At 43.6% G+C, this 27610-nt stretch overlaps 1 protein-coding gene across 1 annotated transcript in view; it reads right to left on the bottom strand.

Annotated features, from left to right (window-relative positions):
* Positions 1-25556, bottom strand: part of LAMP5 (lysosomal associated membrane protein family member 5) — a 115306-nt gene extending 89750 nt beyond the window's left edge. The window contains exons 1-2 of the mRNA XM_078647083.1: positions 24720-25556; positions 24255-24424 (exon numbers count right to left, since the gene is read on the bottom strand). Coding sequence (XP_078503209.1) covers positions 24255-24424; positions 24720-24795 — 246 coding nt within the window. The 5' untranslated portion in view covers positions 24796-25556. The remainder of the gene's footprint in view (positions 1-24254; positions 24425-24719) is intronic.
* Between the last annotated feature and the right edge of the window lie 2054 nt (positions 25557-27610).

Genomic DNA, 27610 nt, shown 5'->3' with positions numbered 1-27610 from the left:
ACCAGAAGAACAGCATCACAAAGGAAAGCTCTAAATATAAAGAACAATATATCAGTGAAAAGTGAAAAATATTAATTTAATAGTGAATTGAGTGACATGTTGCATTATTTTAAAGATAGGTATTCTGGATATATTCATATATGGAAAAAACTGTACTAGACAAGTCAACCATAAAGGCCTACTAGTAAGTACGACAGACATGGCAAAATGAAAAACTTGGAGAAATTGTGACTCAAAATATGATCCATTTTAGCTGTTATGGGCAATCATAGATATGCATTGCACTAGACGTCGCATTTTTGGTGCCACCATCTGAGCTGGACTCCGCCCTCATGGCTGTCACCTCCAGCTCAGCAAAGCTCAATTCATAAGCTAAACAGCTTTCCTCATATTTCACAAGCTCATTCTCATTTCATTCCAATTCTCTTGTAGCTCAAAAGGCCCTCAACAACTTTCACATCTCCCTCTTCCTCCAGGAGCTCTTCACATGGGCTACCAAGATCTTTGCTGATTTGCTTCAATTGAACCTCTGAGTAAGAATACAACTTCTCAATCTCAAACACAGTTTCTGCACTAGCAACTGATGGGTAACCCACCTGAGACATGACTGTGGATTGTCACAAGAGGAAATTCAAAAAGAAGCATACGGTTGCATAATGGTCTGCAATAAACTAGTGATGTACACCAATTATTGTGGGACACCTACAAATACAAGTTCAAATCCTCATCACTGACCACCTATGTTAGAAATTGAGGTGTCTAGTTGGCTGAGGTATATTTCTTGTCCAAGAAAAGACTCTTCCTTCTAGTCAGGGTAAGTGGATTACACACTTTAGATAACCCCTGCTCACCGCTTTGGCAGCTTGGCACGAGCATACAGGCTTATCTCAGAGGCAATGTGTGAAGCAGTTGTACCCAAACACACAGTAACCCAGTGAAAACACCACAAATGTACACCACACCAGTTTAGAAAAATAAAGTATCTTTATCTAAACCAAACAAGACCAAAACAACAAAAATCCAACATACATATATCACAATGGAACTTTGCTCGCTAGGCAATTGTCATAACATCAGTTAGGGCAATAAAGTAAATACTCATATGTTACACACAGCAGTAGAACATCACCACTGTACATATATGCAGATGCTGCAGTATACTCATTACCCTGTCACTGCAAGGCATAAAATGACATACATCAGAACATCAGGGCATACAATGCAGGTGGTAGTGAAGAGAATACATACATAGGAATAACCATAAAAGGTAGGGCCCAGCACTCCTGGGCTCCTATTACCTAGAATTCGGTAACTGGCACAATGTGTAGGTTGCAGGGATATCTTCCCACCTACTTCTGAAGTTACTGTAGTTCCAGGAATGGTTCTTGCCAGGAAGCAAGTTCCCAGTCGGGCCCCATCCTGGGCTCACCCAATCATTGAAACTGAAGGTATCGTGCCCCCAAAGGTAGAAATCAATGGGGAGACCTCTCTGGGACCCCCGTGTGTAGAGTGCAGCAGCCCTCGATAGCATGGGGCTGCGGCTTCACCCAGGAATGCCCACTGCAATGGCGAGACCCAGATCTGGGTCGCCCAACGTCGAGCAGTACAAGGAGGCTGCTTATCCCAGAAGGAAGGCTGCCTCGAAGAAACGGGCGGGCTGCCCATGCAGGAGGCACGGGGAAACATCCTTTACAACAAAACTTTTACCATGCAGTGCTGTTACAACGCAAGTATTATAACGAAAACCTTTACAACGCATTACACTGGGGGGCGCTCTAGGATAGGGAATAGTTTTAATTTACTATTAAACACCTTCCCTAGTGTCCACGGGGACTGGAGTTGGAATAGTAAATTAAACTATTCACTATCCAGCACCCCCAAGTGTAATGAGTTGTAAAGGTTTGCGTTGTAATAGTTGCGTTGTAACAGCATGCGTGGTAAAAGCATGCGTTGTAACGTCATACTTCCGGAGGCACGTAATGGAGATCTCTCCTGTGCCTTCCTGGCGCCTGGCTCTGAGGGGAGGGGAGGGCTATATGCGACGTGTTAACACCGGTACACGTCGGATCGACGCCTTCAACTCATGGGATAAACACAAAAAGGAAAAACAACCTATTTTATCAGAAACCCACCATCTATGCGGACTGCCACACTGAGCTTCAATCTTCCTGATTTATAAATTAGAAATCAGACTCTTATCATGCCACAGAGTGTTGTCTAATATATTTAATAAACTATATCAGATTCCTAGAAGTGTCCAGCGCCGCTACACCTTGTTTGCACCCAAAAATAAAAGAAAAGGCTCTAAACTATATCTGATCATTAAACAGAACATGCTTCTCCTTGGCATATTAATTCCTTGGCCACAGGACATAAAGATTTGTGGTTTTACCTGACGAAGGCATGCTTCACGCCGAATGTTTTTTATTTATGTATTTAATAATAAATTAAACCCCCCAATCCCTGCACAAACTCCCACTCCCCATGCACCCCCCGGCACCCCATCCGTGACTCCCCACCTGCGAACCCCCGTCCCCCCCACCCGTGACCCCCCGCCACCCCACCCGCAATTAATGTTGCCCGTGACGGTGAGCCAGCAGAAAAAGCTGCACTGCAATTCAGGCCTAAATACCAATTAAATTCCGAAAAACAGATTTTGCCAGAGGGGGGTGACCTAATTCCTTCCCTACTATGGTAATCTGTGGGAATCTATGTTAGAAAATACTTGTCTACAGGCTTTACCACAGTGTAATGGCTATTTGCTGCAACGTATACAAATTCAGGCACCATGCCATAGTCATAAATTTCCAAAGAAACATGCCATCGGGCACAACTTTTACAAATGAACCAATCAGGCCTTCAGTCTTGATCATTGGGTTGTCACCATAATTAAATCAGAAGTACTGTAGTGAGCACAATTTGTTCAATACAGACATTCCTTTTCAGCTGAAGCACGTTCTTCCCAATCCAATTCAGTAGCAAGATCAACATGAGGGTTGAGTTCAAGCTTATCTCTCAGTAGTGCTTCTTCATTTTTTTTGTTCTTTCAAGCACAAAAGGTCAGTCAAGCCCGACCTAAAAAGATCACCTGCTTTTGGAAAAATGTATTTAAAGTGTGAGCTGAGGTGACACTACACAATGCACGTGTGCGTGGAGATAGTAAAGTCGCGGGATCTAGGAAAGAAAGTGGTGATGAACAATAAGTGATGCTGCAAGTGTTAATATCTGCTACATAGCTATGTTTTGGGGGTGTTTTTGCAGTTTTATATAACGCAAACTCGACAAGATGGTATTGGATCACTTTACATGAGCACCAGTTGCATTACGCAAGGACACATTCAATTTTTAGGCATGGAGAGATTAAGTGATTTGCCCAGAATCACAGAACGTTGAGCTGACTCCGAGACGCGAACCTGGGGGCATATTACCAAGATTAAGCGATATTTATCGCTTAACACGGTTAGCGGCACTATTATTATCGCCGAGCTCCGCCGATTTTTATCGCAGATAAACCTTGCTATTATCAAGGTTTATCTCAAAAGCGATAAAAATCTGCCGTAATGCATGAATATCGCTGAAAAGTCAGCGATATTCATGCATTACCGAGCTAATGCTCTTAGCCATGTTATCCACCTACCATTGGATAACATGGCTAAGAACTGCTCTGGGCAGGCGTTAGCTTTTGGAGATATTCGCGCTTAGCGCAAATATTTCCAAAAGTACGCCTTTGTAGGTAATAGGAGATAGCGATGTTAGGGACTGTTTACAGTTGCTAACATCTTGGCACGCCCACTTTGCATGTCATTAGCGATAAATATCTCTGACATGCAAAGTGGGCCCCAAGATGATCGCTATCTCCTACTAGCTATCGCCAACTGTTGTTAGCGACAGCTAGGTAATAGGGCGATAAAATTATCGCCGCTTTAGCGGGGAAAATTCCCGCTAAAGCGGCGATAAGGCCCTTGGTAATATGCCCCCTGGTTCCCTAGCTCCAAAGCCTGCACGCTACACAGAGCCTTCTCACCACCTGCTCTCCTTCTACATACATGTTTATAGCAACAATGCTTGTAGTGCTACGATGCTGAGGAAAGATTCTAATTTTGTCTCTGAAAATGGTATCCTTTCTAATAATGCATCCCAGTTCTTTTCACATTACGTTTAAAGGAAGGCTTAGACGGTTCTGCATCTTTTGCCATTAGAGAGCCACTCCACAGTATTACTCTAATTGCCCATGCACCATCATGTCATGACACTCGTGTCAAATAAGTGCATTGTCTCGTTTTTTTAAATGTACACTATGTCCACACAGATGTAGGTTTTGCATCCGTTGGAACGAAGGGGCAGATGTATCAAGATACCATTTTGCGATACTCAAATAGCGATTTTTAAGGAATCGCTATTTGAGAAGTGCAAAATGGTATGTATGTAGAAATTCGCTATTTTTTAGCTACTTCTTAAAATTCCATAATTGCGATCAGCAAATTGCTAATCGCAATTAAGGAATAATTTCCCATTCATTTCTATGGGCCAGGAGGCCCATAGGAATGAATGTGAAATTATTCTCAACTTGCGATTCGCAATTTGCTAATCGCAAATTGAGAATAATTTCAAGGGTGCAGGGGTGTCTCAAGAACACCCTGCTGCACCCCTGAAAATGACATATGTGCGCATATGGCGCACATACATGCCCTAAGGGCATGTATGAGCGTCATATGACACCTTTAGAATTTAAAAAAAGTGCATTTTGAAAAGAATTCGCTAATTACCACCAACTACAAGTTGGTGGTAATTTGCGAATTCTTAGTCAAAAATCGCAAAACTGAAATGCTTAATACATTTCAATTAAGAAATCGCAATTTGCCATTTCTTAAAAGCCTCGCAATATTAAGGAATCGCAAGATTTGCGATTCCTTAATATTGCGAGGCTTTTTGCATGATACATTCCAAATCCCGTTTTTTTGTCGCAAACGCTGCTATTTTGCGAATCGCAGCATTTGCGACAAAAAAACGGATGATACATCTGCCCCTAAGTGTATCTGTCCTGCGTTTAGTTGTGACACAATTGTTGATTTGTCACAGACTATACTTGTGTTGCAGGAACCGAGTAATTGTGTTAAATATAAAAATTGTGTATTTACTATGCATTAGTGACAATCGAAATGTGTCAGCGCAGACGTTGGCAAACTCAACTTAATGCCTATAAAATCCATAAATTACATCATGACAGGACTAGGCCCATCCAAACCTGCATTTAAGACGCACCAGAACCACTTGAAACAAATTAGATGCATACCTGATATCACCATGCCATTTGAAAGTCATTGATTTCAACATTTTTATTTAAATGAAGGCAACAATAAAAATCCCACAAAAAGACATGTCCAAATCAGTCAAACATGTTAACACTGACACTAATTCTGGTCACTGATGATGGTGAATATTTTTTCCTTGTCTTTCACTTTCCCAGCATTCTTAGTGGGCAACCCCAGGAACTCGGTCACTATTGTGTGGCATTACAAACAATATTATTGCTAATTTTAAGATATGTAGTTTGGTTAATCTCTCCATGAATACGTTCTCCCTCCCCTCTGACTTCAATAAAGTAGTTAAAATGTACAGAGTTGGAACTTCAACATTTCAAATTACTTATGTCACGTGATGATACACACGTTTCTATCATGAGGCGGGAGTTCAAGATCTCGCATTTAACTCACTAGAAGTTGTGATACATGAGCACGTATTGGCATGCTGTTTCAGACTGATTTTTCACCTTTTTCCAAAAAGTAAAGGGGGGGGTTATTTTGACTATTGCGCCGCATTTTGTATGATTCGGGAAGGTTGCAAATTCTAGCTGTGAAAATGCATGAATTTATACATTGTATTTCTTTTTTCATGCTTCTAACAACGGATCTGTATTCACCCAGAAGGCATTTTTGGTGCCGAGTAACAGATGTTTACTGTTACCACAATCAACATAGATCATGTTATCGACCTCTGAAGGATGAAAGGTAGAGTTGACCCGGCAGGATTTGAATCTAGACCATGAGAACAAATGCAGGTCCTTGCAGTGGTTGCATTAGTTCACTGAGTCAGCAGAGTTATAAGAAGAACCAGTTCAGATGTAGAGACAGTCAATCAATCACAGAATCACCACATAAAGCGAACACTGACGAGGCAAAGCGAAAGGCTTTCAGTACACTCTGAAACTGCCTCAGTGATAGGAGTGGCCTCATCTCTGGTGGACTTGAGCTCCAAAGCGAAGCTGGCTACTGAGAGCCAGGGGTCTCTATGGCTCGTGCACATAAACAACCACAGGACTGTTTATGCATGCGAGCAGCCACTTGATTGGTTGATTAAAGTGTGCATTCGGCGAAGCAATGGTTGACTTCAGAGGCAACAGAAACTGCTCAGGATAATCCCGCTCCACCCTATGGTGGGACCTCACATGCAGCTCAGACCCAGAGCCTCTCTTCTGCAGCCCACCTCAGAAGTACACTACAGATGAGACCACTGCCTTTTTCAAGACCACAGCCATTTTTCAGTGACTCCAAAAAGTCACGCGCTGCTCTCGGACTGAAGAGTACGGCAGGGACCCTTCCAGGTCCAAGGGAATTATTTGTACGTCACATTCTTCAGTGTCTGTCTCCTCAACAGAGTGGTCAAATGCAGACCTTTATAAATCATTTTATTACAAAAAATAAACATTGCAGTACAATGATATTGGCATTTACTACACAACATATTGCTATATAGTCCGACAGTGGGGAGGTCATGTCTATTGTTTTCCAATACACATCACTAAGTTCCTTCCCCATCACCCCGACTTTCTATACAGCGCATCATTTGTAATCCACCAGTTCCCTTTGCCCTCATCTGGGCACTGGCCTGCAGATCATTCCCCTGTATTCATTCCATTGCCCCCAGATTTTAGGCCATTTGTTGGCACAGTCCCTGCTCTCATATACCGTCGTCTCTGCCAGCATGCAACAATAGATATCCCTCCTCCATTCGCTCAGCGTTGGGAGCTGCTGCAGCTCTACATAACTTGGCAATATTGTGTTTGGCCACCATTGAACCCCAGCATCACCCAGAGACATTCTTTGCTTGTGAGAGTCGTCTCACCCCATATATTCAGAAGGTACCACTTTGGCGACTTATTTGTGTCCACGTTATAAACCTCATGCATACAGGACAGCAACACCCCCAGTATTCCCACAGGGCACTCCCATATCATGTAGAAGACGGTGCTTTCCTACCCACATCCCCTCAAGCATATCGGAGAGCCAGATCTTCCCTTTTTAGGTCTCGGCCTGATCCAGGGCATGCGCTGATCTCGGCCGAGACATTCAGTAGGTGCTCTGAGAAATGCTACTTTGCTGGCTATTAGCTTGCTAGAACGCGCGCGCATTCGCGTTATAGCAAGCTGATCGCCAGCAAAGTAGCACTTGCGGTGACTCGCGTGCGTCTTTTGCGGCCACCAAAGCTTGTTCACCCATGTGTCTCCCCTTTCCCCGTCAACCCTGTTTTGCTCCTTTTGGCCTCCTTAACGAATTTCGCCTTTCCAGCCCCGTGTAGCCTCACACGCACACGTCTATGTCCTGTGCCAATGCTTGTTTTTCCTGATCCTTTGTTGTAGTTAGACCCCTTAATTGCGTTAATGAAAGGGTCACGTACGAATGTCCGATCCTAAACACACACAGATTATGCCTTCACTCCCACAGTGCCTTTACATTTGGGCACACACATCAGACAATTGTCTCAAGCACCCACAAGCCTCCAACAAGAATTCTCACACTTGTAACTGCTTTTTCAAATAACATCCGATTCCCAAAATAATCTTTGCACAATGCAGCTTTCAAATTAAATACTTGTCTTCGCCACAGATCCAAAATTATTACTCCTTTGTTGGCGCTGCCTTTTCTTCTCGTTTGCAAGCACGCCTTTCCTCCCCTTTCTCTCGCACGTTGTGCCAGGTTACATTGGCCCTGGAGTAGAGACGAGGGGGCAGATTTATGTCGGACTTGCGGCACTTTTGCGCCGCCGTTGCGTCACTTCTGTGACGCAGGGGTGGCGTAAACCCTGCACCACGTTGTGACATACTTACATCGTGACGCATCTATGGAGATGCGTCACGGTGTAAGGCCCTGCGCCACATGAAACCTGCGTCAGGTTTCATGTGGGAGTTTCCACGCAGAAGGGGCGTTCCGTTGCAGGAACGCCCCTGAAAAGTGACTCAGTGAAATCTACAAGATTTCACTGAGTCACTTTCCCAACGCTGATGCATCAAAACCATGCGCCTGCTTGAAGCAGGCGTAAGGCTTGACGCACCACGTTAGAGATAGGACAAGTTGGAATAGTGCTGGAGTTGCCGCACATAACACAACTTCAGCACTGCGCCAACTTCACGCCCTAGATGCAACACGCATCTGTTCATTCCTGCGCCATGGTGCGCCGCATTGTAAATGCGGCGCATCATGGGTGGCGCAAGGATAAACTTGCGTGCCGTATCTTTCCTGGCGCATCTCTGCCGATTTGGAGAGATGCGTCAGGCAACATAAATCTGCCCCGATGTTTCTTCCTCCGTGTAAAGCGATTAGCGTGGTTCTTTACATATTGCCTGAAACTCGGTTATCTGTCAGCGCTTTCTTTATATTAAGCGGGGTGGCTATCACGTTAATTGCCCTGTCGCCTACAGTAGTGTAACAGAACTCGCTGCCATTTTCACAGTAGAGCTAGCCTTCTCTTGCCGGAGTAACAGCACCCCCCTCCCGGCTGTACATGCAATTCTAACATTCTTTTTTAATCACATAAGCAGATCCCATACAACCTTCCTACCTTAAAGCAGATCTTTCTTTTATTTATTTTTTATTCGTGACCAGTTTTCATGTCCTTACCTTTATTAAAGCTTTTACTTGATATGATGGTCGTCGTCTTACTGGGTTAGATTTTTTCCTGGAGGCTGTTTATTGTATTTAAATTATGCAAACAGGATGGCTCTAAAGAAAACAACAATTTTTTTTCTGGCTGGATATGTCTCACACGAAACCAGCAATGTTTGCGCCGTAAATAACGAAATACCCGTTTCTCTCAAGCATTCATCCGGCCCGTGTTATTTAATGACCCATTCTAAGGTATTGGTAGGAAAGACTGGACACATTAAACGAATCCATTCTGATTAAATGCTTTCGTAAAAGGAGGTCCCAAATTAAATGGGAATTGTGGCAGTGCCCTCCACCACCAAGCATATAGTTGTGTGCATCAGTTTCAAACAAATCAAGAGAATGATGCCAACCAGTATGCTACATTAGTTGAAAGATGCAGTTATTTTTTTTGTCTGCTGAAGCTTCCTGTTGGCCCAATAAGCACTCTTTTACTGAGCTAGACTTTTTTCGTTTTGATGAGGGGTGCATTCTACTCAGTGGCGTAGCTAGAGATTCTGACGCCCGGGGCTATCCCTCAGATTGCCGCCCATGGCAGGTAGCGGGGGTGGGGGGATGCTGGGTAAAAAGAACGGCAAGCACTTGAAAGAGGTCCAAGAGACATGTGGTATAACCGCTAATACTTACCTCGATCATGCAAGTTACATGCACATACATGACACGGGCCAAGGCTACACAGTTGAATACACCGGCATTACAAAGTCATACAATTGATAGACGGAATGCAGAACAAATCAAAACATTCACCCCCAGTCAAGAGATCTGTGTTAAATCCATCATTCTTTTGCTCACCATGTCACCGCAGTTTAGACTTGGTCATATGCAAATCAAGACTGATTTGCATATGGCTGTGTTCAAACTGGAATGGCATAGGGAGCAGAAAAACGAAGGATTAGGCCCAGATCTCTATACTGGGGTGAATGTATGATATTGTTATGTATTCTGTCCATCAATTGTTCTTTTTGCAATAATATTATATAAGTACAGAGGTATCAAGGTTGACTTGTTTGCAACCTCTAGCATATTTAACCAAAAATTTGACCAGAGTATTATATGCGGTGGCAATGTGTTGGTCTGAATAGATGTTATTACACCTTAAATGTATACGTCCTTGGGTGGAGATCTCAGCACATAAAACAGAAAAGTAGTAGAGGTCTCCAAACATAGGTTTGTGAATTGAATTTTATAGCATGAGAGGAGTAGTACTGTACTGATTCTAAAGGTTCTACTAAATGCAGTTTCTGAATGGTGCTTGAACAGTCTCTGAAGGCTTGCCAATTTGCCACTATGGAGAGAGGCCATATTGGGTTTAGCTGGTTTCTCCTTTTATAGTTGCAGCGCTGGCAATCACTAATGGATGGGTAGCTAAAGTGGAATTCAACTACAGGTAAAAAATCCTGATGAACATGATTGTCAGTTCCATTGAGAAGGAGTCATGCAGCAGCAAAACCTACATGAATTCAGGATGACCCATGAGTATCTCGTCTCTGCAGGTCATTGGAAATCCTTGGCAGACTGTGGCATAGTCTCAACTATCCAACCCATGCACTTTCTTGTCCCTCTCTTTGTAGGCCAACAATGACCTTCAGCAGATGTTAATATATTCTATAAGAGACCACGTCTCTCTCAACTTTATCTATCCAGCCCCTGAATTCCTAAAGGCCACCTCAGTTGAGGACACCTCCACCTCTAGCTGTCGGATGGTGCCCTCCTGCCCTCTGAGTGTTTTCATCATTATGCCAGGGAGAGGAATGCCCCCATAGCTTCAACTGACTCAGTTCCCCTTCCTTGAGTATCCTTTGATGTAGGCAAACTTAGTGGGAATCTTCTTTGCATCGTCACTTCAGATGCTTCATTCCCAAGGCTGGTGATTGCTGCACTGAAGTGCCAGACGCTAGGGCTCCACAGTTCAAGCCCTTGGTCCACTTCATCCAGGAGGGAGCAGCACAACACTGCTCCAGGCCCTATGGCTCCTCCTCTCTCTCAGAAGTAAGCGTCCAATGACCCACAAAAGGCAGAACGGATGAAGGGATTAGGGGTGTTTGAAAAACAAATTCATTGGAATTGTTAGGAAGTCAAATATCAGTGCCTCCTGATGGCACCATGTTCTGTCAAGTACTAAGCAAATCAAAACAATACAAGAAAGTTGGACCCTATGCTTTGTGTATAAAGGATCTCTGATTTTGGGGGACTAAAAGTATGCTAGTGCTTGCACTCACTACTGTCTCCACTCTACAAAGCTGGAGAGGAATCAAAGATATGTGTTTGAGGATGGGGCTCCTCAAGCACTGTGAAGAGGGCAATGCTGGTCATTTAGCATTAGACACATCATTCTGAAAAAGACGCTCCTGCAGTCCTCAGCTTCCTATTGTATTAGACTACATGCACCCTCTCTCTCCAGACTGCACCCCAAAAAGGTTGTCTTGTTCATCTATGGTCAACTGAGTCTTCTGGGAGTCAAGAGTCCTTCTGCCTTTTGCATCACTATAGCTCCAACACAAAGTCAACCACTTGATGCTTGGAGTGCACTTCCAATATCTGGATACCACTGATGAGTCAGTAGTCCTTAGATCACATGTCTGCAACCAGTCGATAACGAGCTACCAGTAGCTTACAGACACCTTCAGAGTAGATGCAGTCTTGAGTTCATTTTTAAATTAGAACATGGTCATATTTGTCATTTAAAGTTAAAGGAAGGTTATGTTTACTTTATATTATCAGGCTGCAGATATGTGCATGTTATGGTGTTATGTTCTAGTGAATACTTTAGATTTGTGAACAAATGCTGCTACTATTCCAGCCAACAGCTGTACACAGCTTTAAAGTTCCATTGACAAGCAAACTTTCCCCCCGGTCTAACGTTATAAAACAACACTAATCCGGCTCATGCTCTTCAACTAATTAAGGCACCAGCCAGCCAAAAAAAGTGGGAGACATCATACCTATAACTAGCTCCTGAGGTGCTTACTGTATGTGCTATAGTGCTAATTGTATAAAACTGGGAATATTTTGTAACATAGTCTCTGTACTAGAACATGTTTTCAGTAGTATGGGTGCTAGGCTGCTTTAAGCAGCTTTCAGTTACCTTTGTCTGGGTTTTGATTTTTCACATCATTTCTTTTTAGGTTGTTTAAGGGGAGAGCTTTTCATTTGGGGGTGCTGCAATTTGAGTGGACATTTCTGTGTGGAGCTGTACTGTGCTTGTGAAATTGGCTTAAGGGACAATTGCTTGTGATTTCACAGTTACCACGCTCTTTGGGAAGAAGGTGAACTGTACATGATGGTGGAGCAGGGGTGCTGCCCCCTATAATCCTATCAGCTGTTCTGAAGAGGCCCACATATGAAGAATATTCTAGGGTAGCATTTATTTAAAATCCTCTCTGAAGCCCTCCTCATGCTTCCATTAAGATTTCATATTCTTTGCTGAAAGCACTTGAGCCTGAGTGGTTTGCTTCTGAAGGACTGAACAGGTGAACTATTATTGATTAGATAAACTCCCTATAAACAATTGGTACTGATGTAAAATAGCATCACTAGGTCTGCCACCAACCAAGCATGTGTTTTTTTACTCCTGCAGGAATGAGCAACAGGAGAATAATCATATCACAGAAGATTAGGTGAACTCCTTAGAGTCAAATGGTACTGATTTAAAATGTGCATTACTTGGTCTGACTAGACAGCCCACAAGTAGATTGTGAGGGCCAGGTAGGATGTTAACCATTGCTGTTTGACTACTATTCCCATAGAACAGCTGGATCACTGTGTGTGTGTTCCAAATTTTGAACTAGTAAAAGTCTAAGGCGTCTTTTTCAGCCCATATATTGTGACCTTAATTCATAGCTCAGTTCCAGTTTACAGGGTTGGATCAGCAAAAGAGTCTGTAATCTCATGTTTTAGTCAACTGCAAGGTCACAATAATACACATCAGTAACCTTCAACTAGAAATGGAGTTTTAACTAAGTATCTGAAGCTAGGATCCTATCTTTGAATGAAAAAAGTCATATTGAGTGGAGCCCGGCATTAGAAATGGGATTTCTGTTTGGATGAGGAAAACACCCATGTCAGGCACAAACCATCACTCCAGTCAGGGTAAGCTAGATACACACTAAATGATAACCTGTGCTCACCTAATGGTAGCTTGGCATGGGAAGTCCTGCTCATATAACAAGGCAATGTGTTACGTGTTTGTGCAATACACACACAAACTCAGTAATACAATGACTAAACCACAAAAAGACACAAAGCAGGTTTAGTAAAATAGAAAAAATTTATCTGAGTAAAACAAGACCAAAATGACAAGAATCCAATCAGTAGAAGTCACAATAATTTTTTTTAAAGATTAGAAGCAAAAACAGTGCTAATAAGTCACCTGCAGTCAAAAGGTTATTTGAGGGCGCATGGAACTGGTACAAATCCAAAGTTCAGACCGGCCATGATGGAAAGCAGGCCGGCTACAAAACCCACACAGGGCCTGCTGAAAAATTACCTTGGATAGAGCAAACTTCAACGCAGAGGGCAACATGCGTTGATCTTTTCCACACACTCAGGCTGCTGCATCTTCTTCCAACTTCTCTGAGGTGAAGGCAATGTGTCATCGTTGAGCCATACAGAGATTTGTCGTCAGACTGCGCGGGCTGTACAACTGAAGTCATTGAACAGCCTCTGCATCAGCATCAATGGGCGATATATTGGTTCCGATCAGCGCAAACGTGATGATGTGTCAACTTTGTAGCAAAACAGCTGCAGAAAGCACTTCTGCGGCCCAGAACTTGGAGAGGGCACCTCAAGCAAAGGTAGGTTCACGGAAGGCAGAGTCCAGCAGCACCAGCAGATTTGCAGTCTTCTATGTCCCTGAGACTTCAGAGCAAGCCAGCAAGCAATTGGAGATCACTTGGAGGGAAGGCAGAGTCTTTTTTGCAAAGTCAGGGAGCAGCAGGCAGCAGGGCATCAAGCAGAAAAGCAATCCTTCCAGAAAAACAGTCCAGGGAGTCCTTTAAGCAGCATAGCAGTCCTTCTGACAGAGGTTCAGCTTTTGACACCATCTCCCACCGCACACTCTACGCCAGACTCCATGACGCTGGCATACAGGGAGCAGCCCTCGACTGGCTTCGCTCATTCCTCATCGGCAGAACGCAAAGAATCAGAATACCACCCTTCCTCTCCAAACCCACAGAGATCAACTGCAGAGTACCCCAAGGATAATCGCTCAGCCCTACGCTCTTCAACATCTACATGGCCCCCCCTCGACACCGTTGTCAGACAGCACGGACTCAGCATAGTATCCTACGCAGATGACACCCAGCTCATCCTCTCCCTCACCAAGGACCCCACCACCGCCAGACTCATCATATCTGTAACTCTGCTCCACCAGCAGCCATCAAACACCTGTCATATAAGGGTCAGGTAGCATCTTCTACAGAATACTTCAAACAATGTGAAGAAGGTGAAAGATCAATGACTGGAAAAATCAAACATTCTAATTTGTTTGAAAAGAAATGTCAGCCCCAAAGTAGCACTCAAAGATCCAATAATTTTCTACACAACAACAGAATGGGATACAACCTATAGCCAATTCTGATATCGTCATACCTACCCATACTTACTCCAATATTTGATAATCCTAATTGCACCAACATTTCACATTTGTTAAATACTAAACTTAGAAAACTGGAGGTTGCACGAACCAGCTCTCTAACTCAAACAACAGTTCCAATATGCAAATTCCTCTAAGCTATTGTGCAGACCAGTGACCGTGGGTTCAAAACAGCTGAATCTGGCAAGGTACAGACGGCATAACCAGTGATTATTATATTCCAAATTCTCTGAATTGACTTACTTAAAGCAATCAAGAAAAATGTAGGCACCTCTCTCTAAATGCATCCAGTCAGCACATGTTTTGTGCTTTCTGTGATGTTGCGCCGATGCATTAAATAAAAGAAGCAAAGGGCTAAAATATAAGATTTGATATTTGCTTTTATAAATAATTCACATTTCTAATCAATACTCAGATGGCAAGAAAGCTAAAAAAGAGCACAGAGAGAGCATATAACATTTCATTTCTTTGCAGGAAAATGAACAATGGTGACAGGTCTTATCAAACAGTGACAGGACCTTCTCTTGAATATATACCCACACTCCTCAATAGGTCGATCCATTGCCTAACTGGGGCCGGATTATGGAAGTGCCCTGGGGATGAACAGGTGCTTGGGCCCGCTTTGCATGCCCCCGGGGCATTTTGGTATTACAGAAGGGGCTGCAGATGCTTGTGCAGCCTCTTCTGCAATACTGAAAGCTCTGGTGCACATACAGCGACAGCACTTTCTCAAGAGGGCATTCCCTTATTTGCATGGGGGCTTGGCCCTATGCAAATGAGGGAATCCCCTTGCAGTATTATAGACACAGGCGCAGAGGCAAAGAAGCTGTCCAGGGGCGCACTGACAGTGTTCCCCCGGATAGCGGCCCACTGGAGGGAGGAAATTAGGTCATATGGACCCCCAGACATCCCCTTGCAGGTGGGTGCAGTCACTCTCTGCGCCCTCCTGCAGGAGGATCTCTAATCCCCTTTTAAAGTGCAGGTAGATTGCCGTCTGCACCGTGAAACACAGAGCATCTGCTTCGAAGCCACTCCGTATTTCACTTGAATGCACTGCCCCCAGGGCAGCATGAGTTTGAGACTGACCTGTGAGCATCGCATTCTATGTAATAGGGTGCACTTTCCCTGTTTGTGCTCGTTGCACCTGTTTTACGGTGCGCCGGGTGCAAACAGGGAAGGTGCCCCTGGTGGACTCAACTCGGTTTTCTTTTAACATATATAATCACATAGATGACAAACTGCAACAAAGAAGATCAAGTAAACATGTTGTCTCTAGTATTACCTTAGATCAAATGAAAAACCCAAGCATAATGACATAAATAAATTGAACAATCTACAGTTAAAATAAGCCAATACCTACCCAAATGGAATGGAATGTAAAAACATCTGTAGCCATCTGCAATATTAAGACATTTTGGGGTATATTTACATGGGATTGTGCCACTGAAGCGTTGCTCTTTATTATGACGCCCCAATGGCACAATTCCATGCTCAATATATAAAATGTGAGGCCAAGCCACTTTGCGTGGCTTAACATTGCATTGTAAATATCATACCCTTTGACACAATTTTCTGTGACAAAGGGGCGTGCAATGTGTGTTGCTGTGGGCATTCTACAGCAACACCCATTACTGTTTGACACTGTCTCAACTTTGCACGGATGTATAAATCTGAGGCAGCGGCAACAACTAACACCATTCAAAATGAGACGTTTGAGTTGTGCAATGAGGAGAAATACTTTTATTTCTCCTCATGTTTTCGCTCTTTGTCTGAATGCTGCATTGTGCAGCAGACATGAAGGAGCAAGTTTCCACTAACAATTGTTTGTTTGCAGTAAGGTGTGCTTTCCTCAACATAAACAATCATGCCTGCAATGCAGGCACCCTTGCTCCATGGCGCAAGGGTGCCAGCATTGGTTTCATTGGCTTTTTTCGCATCGACGCAGGGGGGAGCACAGGAATGCACCATATTCTTGTTAATTTGGCACATCTTTGCATTGATTAAATGACACAGCTTTGCCTAGTGGATTTGCTTGAGGCATTCCGCCCTTTGTCGTAAATATACCCCAATGTGACAACTACAAGAAAATCCAATGGGCTTCATGTTTGCTTCAGGTCAAACTCCTATTACCAGGCTCCAATTTCCTCAAGGATACATAATCTATACCAGTACACTGAATGCATCAAACACACCAAACAAGGTGGAATTCTTGCAAATAGTCTTAACCACTGACAATCGCTCTGGATAGCATTCCAACCCCATCGTTTTTCATCCACTGTGCCACTCGAGGCAGAGTTCTACATTATGTAAATTAGTACTGACTCGGCTTCTCATGGGAACAATCCATTCTGAACTGCTAAGCGATGCCCCTTCCAGAAGAAAACACAACAACTCAGACCAGTGTCGACCTTATGGCCAACGATATGCTCAGGCGTTGGTCCTCTCTGGCTCTGCCACAGGATCCATGAGATGCCTCACTTGACGAGGCCTAACAAGGGCAAAACTGGCCTGGGCTCGCTTGTGTTCTTTTCTGGAGGAAGTCTTGCTTGGCAGTTCAAAATAGAGTCTAGTAGAGGTCTCGCCTGGCAGTCCGGGCTCGGCTTTCTTGTGTTCTTGTCTGGGGGTCTTGCTTGGCAGTTCAGAATAGATTCTGGTAGAACTCTCACCTGGCAGTCCGGGCTAGTCTTGCTTGTGTTCTTGTCTGGAGGGGTCTTGCTTGCAGCCGCGGTCGGCAGTAGGAGTTCCTGCAGGGCCGTGACGTGGGGACAGGGAGGGGCAGGGTGGGGGGTATTAATGTATGGATTACGGAGTTTAACAGGTAAATAAACATATAAATAAATAAAATAAATTTCGTTTAGTGCACTGCATCACATTTGGGGATGCAGTCCGCGCAACGAAATTCGTTTTATTTATTGATATGTTTACTTACCTGTTAAAGTCCGTAATCCATACATTACTACCCCCCACCCTGTCCCTCCCCACATCACCACCCGGCTGGTACACCCACTACCGGCCGCGGCTGGCTCCCTTGTGTTCTTGTCTGGGGGGGTCTTGCTTGGCAGTTCAGAATAGATTCTGGCAGAGGTCTCACCTGGCAGTCTGGGCTAGTCTCGCTTGTGTTCTTGTCTGAGGGGGTCTTGCTTGGCATTTCAGAACATATTCTCGAAGAGGGTCGCTGGCAGTCGAGGCAGGACTAGACTCCGGGTTTGCATTAGGCGAGCCTCTGTCTAGAGCGGCACAATCGGCAAACATGATGGGTTGGAAAGCCTCCCAGGGCAACTACCAGTTCTTTCAAACATTTGCAAGCAATCCCCCCTTCACCTTTTCTGTTTTGGGCGTAATGCCCTAAGTATACACTGCTTGCATAAAGCCTAGGCGTCCGGTTAATTGTATGTTTTTTTCAATTAGTTTTTCTTTTTTAGATAAGGATGGAACATACAGGAAAGGTGCGACTCTTATCATTAAACTTCCTGTGAATTTCAGTCATTTAATTGCATTTTTCACAAATGTATCGTTGTTTAACCGCTTTTTTTATCTACTATGTATTATCCGCACACTCTAATTTATGAGTAATACTATAAAATCGAGGCATACTGCCCTCGTCATCAGTCTACTAGCATAGTGCTTTCTTAGTTACATTTTTTTAAATAAAATGTTCTGAAACATCTTGATTTTTTTTTTTTAAAAAGGTGTTTGCTATGTGCTGTGGTCGCAAGACATCTGTAAAAGAAAAGGAGTACCGAAGGGCGGTGGGTTATTTCATATCGACTACGGGCGTCATGTGAATATACGTATTCGGCCCACGGGACCACTTCAAGGCCTAGGTATTAAAAAAGACAATTGTAATCTCACAATTCTGCAGGATGATGAGCCATACACAGCCCGTGTCGTTTGCCACTTTAAAAAAAACAAGAAGTGAAACTCATCAAGAACTTGTAGCAAAAATGATATAGCTTAACTTGGCAAGGTTATCGTTTTGAAATGCTCATGTTATGCGATATTGGAACACCGCCTCAGTTTTTTACGTACATGGATGGCGTTACACTTTGGGATTTTCACTGGCAGAACATTGCTCACAACTCACAAGCACGGTCCTGCTGGAGAGTCTGACCACTACGCATGAGGAGCACATTGCACAACCCAGAACCTATACTTTGTGTATATCTGATTAAATGTATAGAACATCGTGCGACTGAAATGTCAGTGAAGCAGAAACACCTGTTTATGTGATGAAATCAGTAAAGACGGGCCTCGAGTTATGATCCCATTACACAATATCCAACAAATTGCAAGATATTTGGGCAATTTCTAACACATAACTGTGCACCCACACACACACTCACTTACAAATTCAAAACAGAAATTATCTTGGGGCGAGTTTAACTAATCATGCTGCCTTGCAGGTCCACAAAACTGTGCCTGGTTACAAAAATTGTAGGTCGTATAACAGTGGCCCCTAAACATATATAATGCAATCGAATAATAAATGTATTTATACAGAAATAAAAACTATTTTTTATACAATAAGCAAAAAAGACGTCGCTTCGGGTGTAGGTGAAAGACGAGGCTCGGTTCTCTCAGAAGTGATACACAACTGTGACAATGGTGATCAAAGTGCGGATCTAAAACAAGAATTGCATGGCCCCTCTGTCTATTACAATCAATCTAGAGAGGGTCTGCATTTAAAGTCGAAATCCAATCCCGCATCATCCTCAGGGTTCTAGGGATAGAACTGGGCCTCGGATATTGAACATTGCAAGGTTGCTGACAGAACTCTGGGAGGAAATGAGCAGCAATTGCGTACGAAGCATTTGTGAGAATTCAGAGGCGGAGAACCATTCTCCATCAGCCGCAGCGTGTATGCAGGAGCCCGTACTGTACCTAGCTACAATTAAGACGGCAAAGCTATGCGCGATGGGGACTGATACAAGCGCCTTCCAAATGTGAACAGAAGCCCAGGAGAGAGGTAAGTAGCAGGTTGAGGAGTGCTCCTGCGGCTGGAGCGGCGCAAGCGAGGATGAGACCGCGAGCAGTGTGCACACTTCATTAGAAACACTGGGCTTCGGGCGAGCAGCAGAGCTAAGAGAACCATGTAGGTTTGTAACCCCTTCCCCAAGCGTGGCATGGTATTTACAGGCATTTCACGAGTCCAGCCAACACATATCCTTTATTTAGGTCGGAAATCTTTATTGTATATGGTTAATTAAAATCTTTACAATATGCAATACTGATAAAAAAATATTTAAATTTAAAAAAGAAAGCCCAATACTAGGACATTATAAAAGAGCCAGATAAAAATATAATAACTACATGAACGCAGTGTAATCACACAAGTATACTTAAGGTTAATTCTTGGTTTGGTATTGAATCTGTGTTGCTTTCTGTAGGGCAAAGCGGAAGGGAGGACTGTTTTATCTGATGTTGGGTACTTACTGCAAAGGAGACGTGCACCATGTGAACAGCGATAATGGCTTCGGAGATAAAATTATGAATTTATTGTAGGCAAAAAGTAGTGGAATTGCCCACTTTGTAATTGGAGCAACACTGAGCATACAGTAAAGTTGGTACTCAAGGAAATACAGGCACATTATATTTAACTAAAAATTTTGGGTTTCGTCTCGCACAGAATGTTAAAATTAGTATTTGTTTTCAGTCATGGTACCACTGGGAGTTTTTGATTGGAAATTTCAGTATTACCACTACAATTCTTAAAGGAACCATTTTATACTAAAGGACCGCCTATCAGCTGTTGAGTTGAAATTCTGTACCTAGCAGCCGCGGGCCGTGGAGGGAGTTACGGTGGGGCAGGGAGGCGGGGAGGGGGAGGGGCAGGGAGGAGAGGGCTAAAAATTGGCACCTGGATAGTTACAGGTAAGTAAACAATTTAAATAATAAAACGAATTTCGTAGTGCGCACTGCATCGCAAAATGCGATGCAGTGCGCGCTACGAAATTCGTTTTATTAATCAAATTGTTTACTTACCTGTAACTATCCAGGTGCCGTTTTTTAGCCCTCTCCACCCTGCCCCTCCCCCTCCCCGCCTCCCTGCCCCACCGTAACTCCCTCCACGGCCCGCGGCTGGTACCTAGTTAGACTATGATGCAGTGAAATATAACAGATTGGCTCAACGGCAGGGCGAGTTTCCATATGAACATGCAGTACATTGTTGGGATTTCAAAACGTTGGACGGATTTATGCAGACTAAGGGACATATTTATCAAGGGTTGGCATCGCCATTGTGCTACTCAAGGGGATATAAGGGAGACACAAAACCTAAATGAGATTTATCAAAACACATAAGGCCACCTTGAGTGGCTTGATAAATCTAGAGTAAAGCAAGGCAGCACAAATTGCTGGGATGCATAACTATGCAGCAGGGAGGCGTGCCGTGGGTGGAGTGTGAGTATCCCCACACATTCACCCATGGATTCTGACACATCCCAGATCTACCAACAATGGTAGACCTCGGAATGCATCAGAATTATATGCCTCCCCCCAGAGGCATAACAAGGAGCAATATCTTTATTCCTCCTCGTTATTTCCACTAAGTCTGCTACATTCTGCAGCACATTTAGAAAGAGGAAAATGCCTCTGAGGATTGTTTTGTGGGGAAATGCGCCCTTCCTGCACAAAAACATCCGGCCTGCAATGCAGGTACCCTTGCAGCATGACGCAAGGATGCCTGCTTTGGGGCTAGGAAGCAAAAAGTGTACCAGCGCTATGAAAGAACTGGAATGTACTCTATACTGGTAAATATTTCACATTTCTTCCCCTTTTCACATTGCACGGTACCCTTGCTGCATTGTATTGCATGAATGTTTGGTGAATAAGGCCCAGCTTCATCAATGAAGCCCACACAAGCATGACAGAAAAATTTCACTTATAACATAAAAACCTATGTTTCACACAAGATAAGAAAACACAGCATCGTTTAACGAAGAAATATCAAACTAGGTTACACAAACCCAACTGCTTAGTTAAGTTTAGTTGCACAAAGGTGAAGAACTATGGGTTACAATCAAATGATACATTACGCATGTTATGATGATGTGACTCTTGTATTTCTTTCGTGTCCAAACTTAGTTTCCTTTCATTAATTTTGAATGTCACACCAATTGTTTACAACACACATATACACAATAGAGTTTGATCAAATTCCCATAGATCTCTTTAAACTATCTTGCTTTGTGAATGTATTTCCTTCTAGACCTTATTTTCAATTTTATGTTAGTGCAATGTATCATCGGCAGTGACCAAGTATGAGAGACTGTGCAGACTTTCCTAATTGCAGTAGGGGCCCGTGGTGGGAGTGCTGCTGAGCGCTCACATGGGGCATGGGAGGGGCAGGGTGGGGGGTAGTAAACTACGGATTATGATTGATTAGAGGTAAGTAAACATATAAATAAATAAAATGAAATTCATTGCACGCACTGCATAGCCAAATGCGATGCAGCGCGTGCAACGAAATTCGTTTCATTTATTTATATGTTTACTTACCTCTAATCGGCCATAATCGGTAGTTTACTACCCCCCACCCCACATCAGCGCCCAGCAGCACTCCCACCATGGGCCACTACTGTCTAATTGTAAGCGCCTACTATTACTACCAAGATAAAGAGCCTCCTGTGGGCTACATTGCCCTTCCTCCAAAAATGGCAGTCAATAGCACATTGCATCCAGCGGATTTGCATCTATGGTTTATCCCACACTGTCTTTTGATGTGTAAAAGTTATGAAGCTAGGCATTTAACCAATGACAAGAACCTAAACCACTGCAGTGAGAGAGAATCTAATCAAAAAGGCATCCCGAGGATGGGACCACATTTTTTAAGTATGGCCTTAGTTAACCTGTAGTATTGTAATAACATTCAATGTGACCTTTTGCCTGCAAAGCAAAATGTGTAGCTGCAGGTTCACTAGTGTTTCAAATAACAAGATTTATAGAAAAATATGTATTTTCATTGCTATCTCACACACACACTCAAAGGTACTTGAACATACAACTGATAGACATGTGAATATCTCTGTAATAAGCTATATTAACATATACGTATGTATTCATGAAATTTCATAAATAGATGGAGATGTCCTCGTGTTCATGCATGCTGGAGAGCAAGAGTGTGTTGGTATATATATATATATATATATATATATATATATATATATATATATATATATATATATATATATATATATATATTTTTCACTCCTCCAATGCCGGTTTGTGCACACAGGCTGTCGTTGCGCGGTCCTGGACAGGCCACCGACAGGCCTCGAATAATCCCCTCCAAATACCTCGATGATTTCCGAAGCAGACCAGGACACACAGAGTTCGTTTGCAGGTTTATTAGCAGGTGAAAAAGTGCGACGCGTTTCGCCGATCGGCGAAACGCGTCGCACTTTTTCACCTGCTAATAAACCTGCAAACGAACTCTGTGTGTCCTGGTCTGCTTCGGAAATCATCGAGGTATTTGGAGGGGATATATATATATATATATATATATATACACGTACTCACACTGTTGCTCTCCTGCATGCATGAACATACAGACATCTCAATCTATCTATATATATGCTTTTATTTATTTATAAAATATGGACAATCAGGGTAGGTAAAATATCATGCAGGGAATTTGTTCTGATGCATGGAGCATAGAACAACTAGTGGTACACATATGCCTTACTCCAAGGATATTTCACACATTGGAAGTTGAAAGGACTCTTTGTGTAGTATATGTAGTCCAAGTTAAATGCAATTAAAATAAGAGCCTTCACCTGTCTAATTTATAGCAATATGGTAAATACGAGTATAAAATATTAATTTGTAAACACTCTCTCTCTCTCACACACACACATGAGCACACATGTGAATGTACGACATATGAATGACGATGCCCCCTGAGCGGAAACCATAACTGTCTGTACTTACCGCGGTGCCCGAGCAACCTTGGCTGATGCCCGGTGGAGCTGTCCTATGCAGCTATAGAGGAGTTTGGCTCTGGTTCACCCCTCGGCCGCCACCTACCCAGCCGGACATCGTACATTGTTTTCCTTGTCTCCCCGTTGTGTTTGCTACCTGCACTCATTACCCCTGTTTTACCATTCCCCCTTTACCTTTCACTCCCCATAAGACGTGTGTGTACCGCTAATAACTCATATTATTGTGCAATCTCATGTTTTTTTCTCCTTTATCGATAGTTGGCTATGTAATTATGTAACCTGTAACTCGCTGATCCGCATGTAAAGCGCTATTATACCTCCGGGTCTAGCCAGCGCTATATAAAAACCCTTCAAATAAATAAATACAATAAATGTACACTCATTGTATACCAGAGTATTCCTATCCAAACACCCATGCCCAAACAATGATCTACATGCAACTGTTACTTGACAGGTTCTGAAGATTGTTTTGCAATAGTGTCTTAAATTAGAACTTTTTTTTCCAAAATCGTTGGTAAATTGCAAAGTGTGTTGTTTAAATGTCAGAATAGGGATATCTGACCATCAATGTCTCCTCGTGAATACGGCGCCGCTGCACACATCTAATGACTGCAGTCTGATCTGAGGCTTCGTGGAGCCAGCGCTCTGCGGCATTCCATGCCTTGACTGCCTTTGTTACAGGCATCTCTTTAGATCTGAAACTTGGCCACACAACTAAACTAGTTAACATTAGAATACCAACAAGTATATCAATTAGTAACTGATGTTGAAATGATTGCTTACATCAACGTAATTGCTGGCCGACACGTCATAGGGCACAATAAACTTTGCTGCAAACTCTGCCAGGAGACAGGTTGTCCCATTTTCACGAACGACAAATATATCCTTTTCGGGATCCCGAGAGAGCCCGGAGAGATTTTCGACCTCTTGTTCTGCCAAAATCTGAGTCGCATCTGCACAACAGAAACAGCAGGACTGTTACACATCGAAAGTTGTACTCACGACGTTCAGCTACATTATCTCCAGACAATTAGTTCTTTTCTGAGAGGGAGTTGGATGGGGAGGGCTGCAGCGGTCTCATTAACAGAATAAAGAAAACGTTTAATTGGATAATAAAACATTACTTCTCGTAAATGCGTTTTTGAGACTGAGGTATAATCATGCACACAAGCGGCAGTATCTGCAATATATATGCATCTTGACCTTTTGACTTTAAGAAACATGTGTAAAAGAGCAGCGGATACTCACTGAAAAGATACAACAATGCGTTGAGCCCCAGGACGCCAATCACTGCTCTCTTTCTGCATTCCACGTTTTCTCCCATACTTCGATTCTGGCTTAATAAGTTAACAATGAAATCCTTTTCAGGAAGCAGCAGCGACAGCAGGTAATTCCAAAGGAGCTAGGAACAGGCTCGTCTGTGAGGTGACAATGAGCACCGTCTTCTCTTGCAAATATCCGCTTAAATCTCTGCCTCACAGTCCACTGAGATAGGAAAGGAGGAAGCGCCGGGAATGCCAGGAGAGATTACTCCAATGTGGGAGGGACAGGGAGCTTTCCGGGGTGGTGAACTCGGCTCCTCTACCGGCGCAGAGCGCTCTCCGAAGTGCTGAAACCTCTCGGGCGCCGACAAAACGGGGTGCGCGCTAGGAGCTGTCCAGCGTGCCGGCTGCGCATCTAGTAAGGAAGGCGCGCGCGACGTCTCGGCTGTACCGTGCCCTCGCTTACTTAGACACCGGCAGCTGCCCAAGGGGCTACTGCATCCATTGTAAGGCTTGTGTGTAAAGCCGGCTCTGCAAAATATACTGTGCGGAGGTATTCATGTGCGGTATGATATATCCGTGCGGTTACTTCAACATAATCTCCATATTTTCCATCAAACGTAAAAATAATACCGAATCCTAAAAGTATTTTTGCGGGTCTCAGCAGTGCAAGTCTGGAAAGAGCGTGCTCCCCATTAGACGCCGGGTCCCAGAAGCGGCGTTGCGAATGAAAGACTACAGATTCCACTGCAGTTTAGCCAAAGGCGTCTAGGAAATCTCTGCAGATGTTTGCTGGGGGAGCGCTTCACTCCGGTATTGATGATGCCTTCAGTGAGCTGAACCATGCGAAGTTGTAGTTACGCCTCCCTCCCCCACAATCATCCCACACAAAAGCTGCATGGGAATGTCGTGCAGCCAATAAAGAGCGCATATTTCACCCTACCCCGTCGAATTAAAACACGATCAATGTGAAAGAGAACAATGTTCGAACCCTTAAACGCATATTCTGATCTTAAAGCATTAAAGCTTTTAGGATGAATGCGACAATGAACGTAGCCGGGTCTGGTGGTTCAGTGCACTGAGGCGTTCACGCCAGGAATCTTCGTTTGACCAAACGGTTCCAATTTGGAATCTCCGTGGGCCAACCTTTAGTTTCATCCTCCTAAGTTCTATAAACTGACCACCGTTGACTTTGGTAACCGTAGACTTCTAATATTCAATGCCAAGACGCCCACAAAGGATCAGCAAAGATCTTTACAAAATACAGATAAACATTGTGCCTCAAGAATGGAAATGTGTGTCATGTATGCTTTTGATATACCAGAGGGTCACACATGGAGGTCACAAACGCAGGCTATCACAATACCACACAAAAGCGTTTTGGAATTTATATAGCGCTTGGGTACATGGCAGGCAACGGAATGCTTTAGAGGCGAGGGACACGCTAGCATCGTGTATTCTGGGATCGGAGAGTGTTTGCCTTTTACTAGGAGTAAGGTAAAGTGTACAGCTTCCCTCTTCTATTGTATCTACTACATATCTACGACTGTGTAAAGATATTTTACAGGTACAATACATTAGAGGTATCTGTAAATAATAGTCTCGCAATACTACAGAACAACATTTACAAATCAGCGCTGGCAATATATATGACCATGTGTTATCTTAAAAATCAACGATGCTTATTCCACAGGCATTAACTCACACAATCACTCATTGATAAAATGTCCGTAATTTACAGATCATGATTCACAGACACCATATTTCCGACCATTTACGGATTCAAAAACAATTGGGACATGTGAAATTAACAAATCTAATGATTTAGCAATTATGATATGTATAAGGATTAGACAATTATTATGGCCTTAAGTTTGTCCCCTTTCACCTGAATTTCTGAAGGGTGAATGAGGAGGAAGAAAGCCAGTGCCCTATTCACACATACAAACAGTGCACCGGTCCCACTCATTTTATTTTATGTTTTTTAGTTTTCTCATTGTCATTATTTTTAATTTTCCAGTCCGGCACCGCTGCTAGGCGAGCATAGCCGCCGTGTCGGGAGTCGCTGGGCTACAGTCAGGATGTTCGTTCTCTCCTCCATTTTGTGACCTCCGTCTTAAGGTGAGCGTTCTAGTCTTACAGGCCATGCTCTGCCTAAATGGCGGCCAATTTCGCAGGCGATGATGCGCGTCTGTACATGAGCTAACATCTGCTTTCGGTCCTTCTCTTCACCATGACGGAACTGTAGGCCTTCCAGTCTCCACTAACAAACGTGTCACTTTTCTTTGCTTGTACAGTCTGGTGGAGGTGACTGGTTCTACCCGCATTTCGCTCATATGTCTTACAGTGGCGAGCAGTCAGAGGCCGCTTTTATTTATGTTTATTACTTTTCTCATCATCGTATTTAATTTTAATTTCCCGGCATTGCATTGCCACTAGGGGAGCCTGGTGGTCGAGCCGGGAACGGCTGGCTTCAGTCAGGATTGTAGTTCTTACCTCTATTTTGTGATCGTCACACGAGGTGAGCTTTCTGTTCTCCCAGGCCATGCCTCCTACCTACTCCGAGTCCTCTTTAGTGATAGCCAAGGCGTACCAGCAGTGCAACAATGGCGAGCCCAGTGCGTCTGTCCCCCATATTTCTAGATTTCAGCATTGCCCGACCTGTTCCTTCTTTACTCGTTCCTCTTTTATGCACCAAATTTGCCCATGGCCGTCATAAACTCTCTGGGGGTTACCTAAATTGCTTCTTATGAGAGGGAATTTCTGCACCCCCTTCTAGGATAATGTAATGTAATGTGTTGGATTTGTAAAGCGCACGGCTGCCCGTAAGCGTCCCGGCGCTGGAGACCGCTGGGGAACCCGTCCTGGCTTTCCCTG

The sequence above is a fragment of the Lissotriton helveticus genome, chromosome 6, assembly GCF_964261635.1.
Source record: "Lissotriton helveticus chromosome 6, aLisHel1.1, whole genome shotgun sequence".
Classification (NCBI taxonomy): domain Eukaryota; kingdom Metazoa; phylum Chordata; class Amphibia; order Caudata; family Salamandridae; genus Lissotriton; species Lissotriton helveticus.
This window is presented reverse-complemented; position numbering and strand designations above follow the sequence as displayed.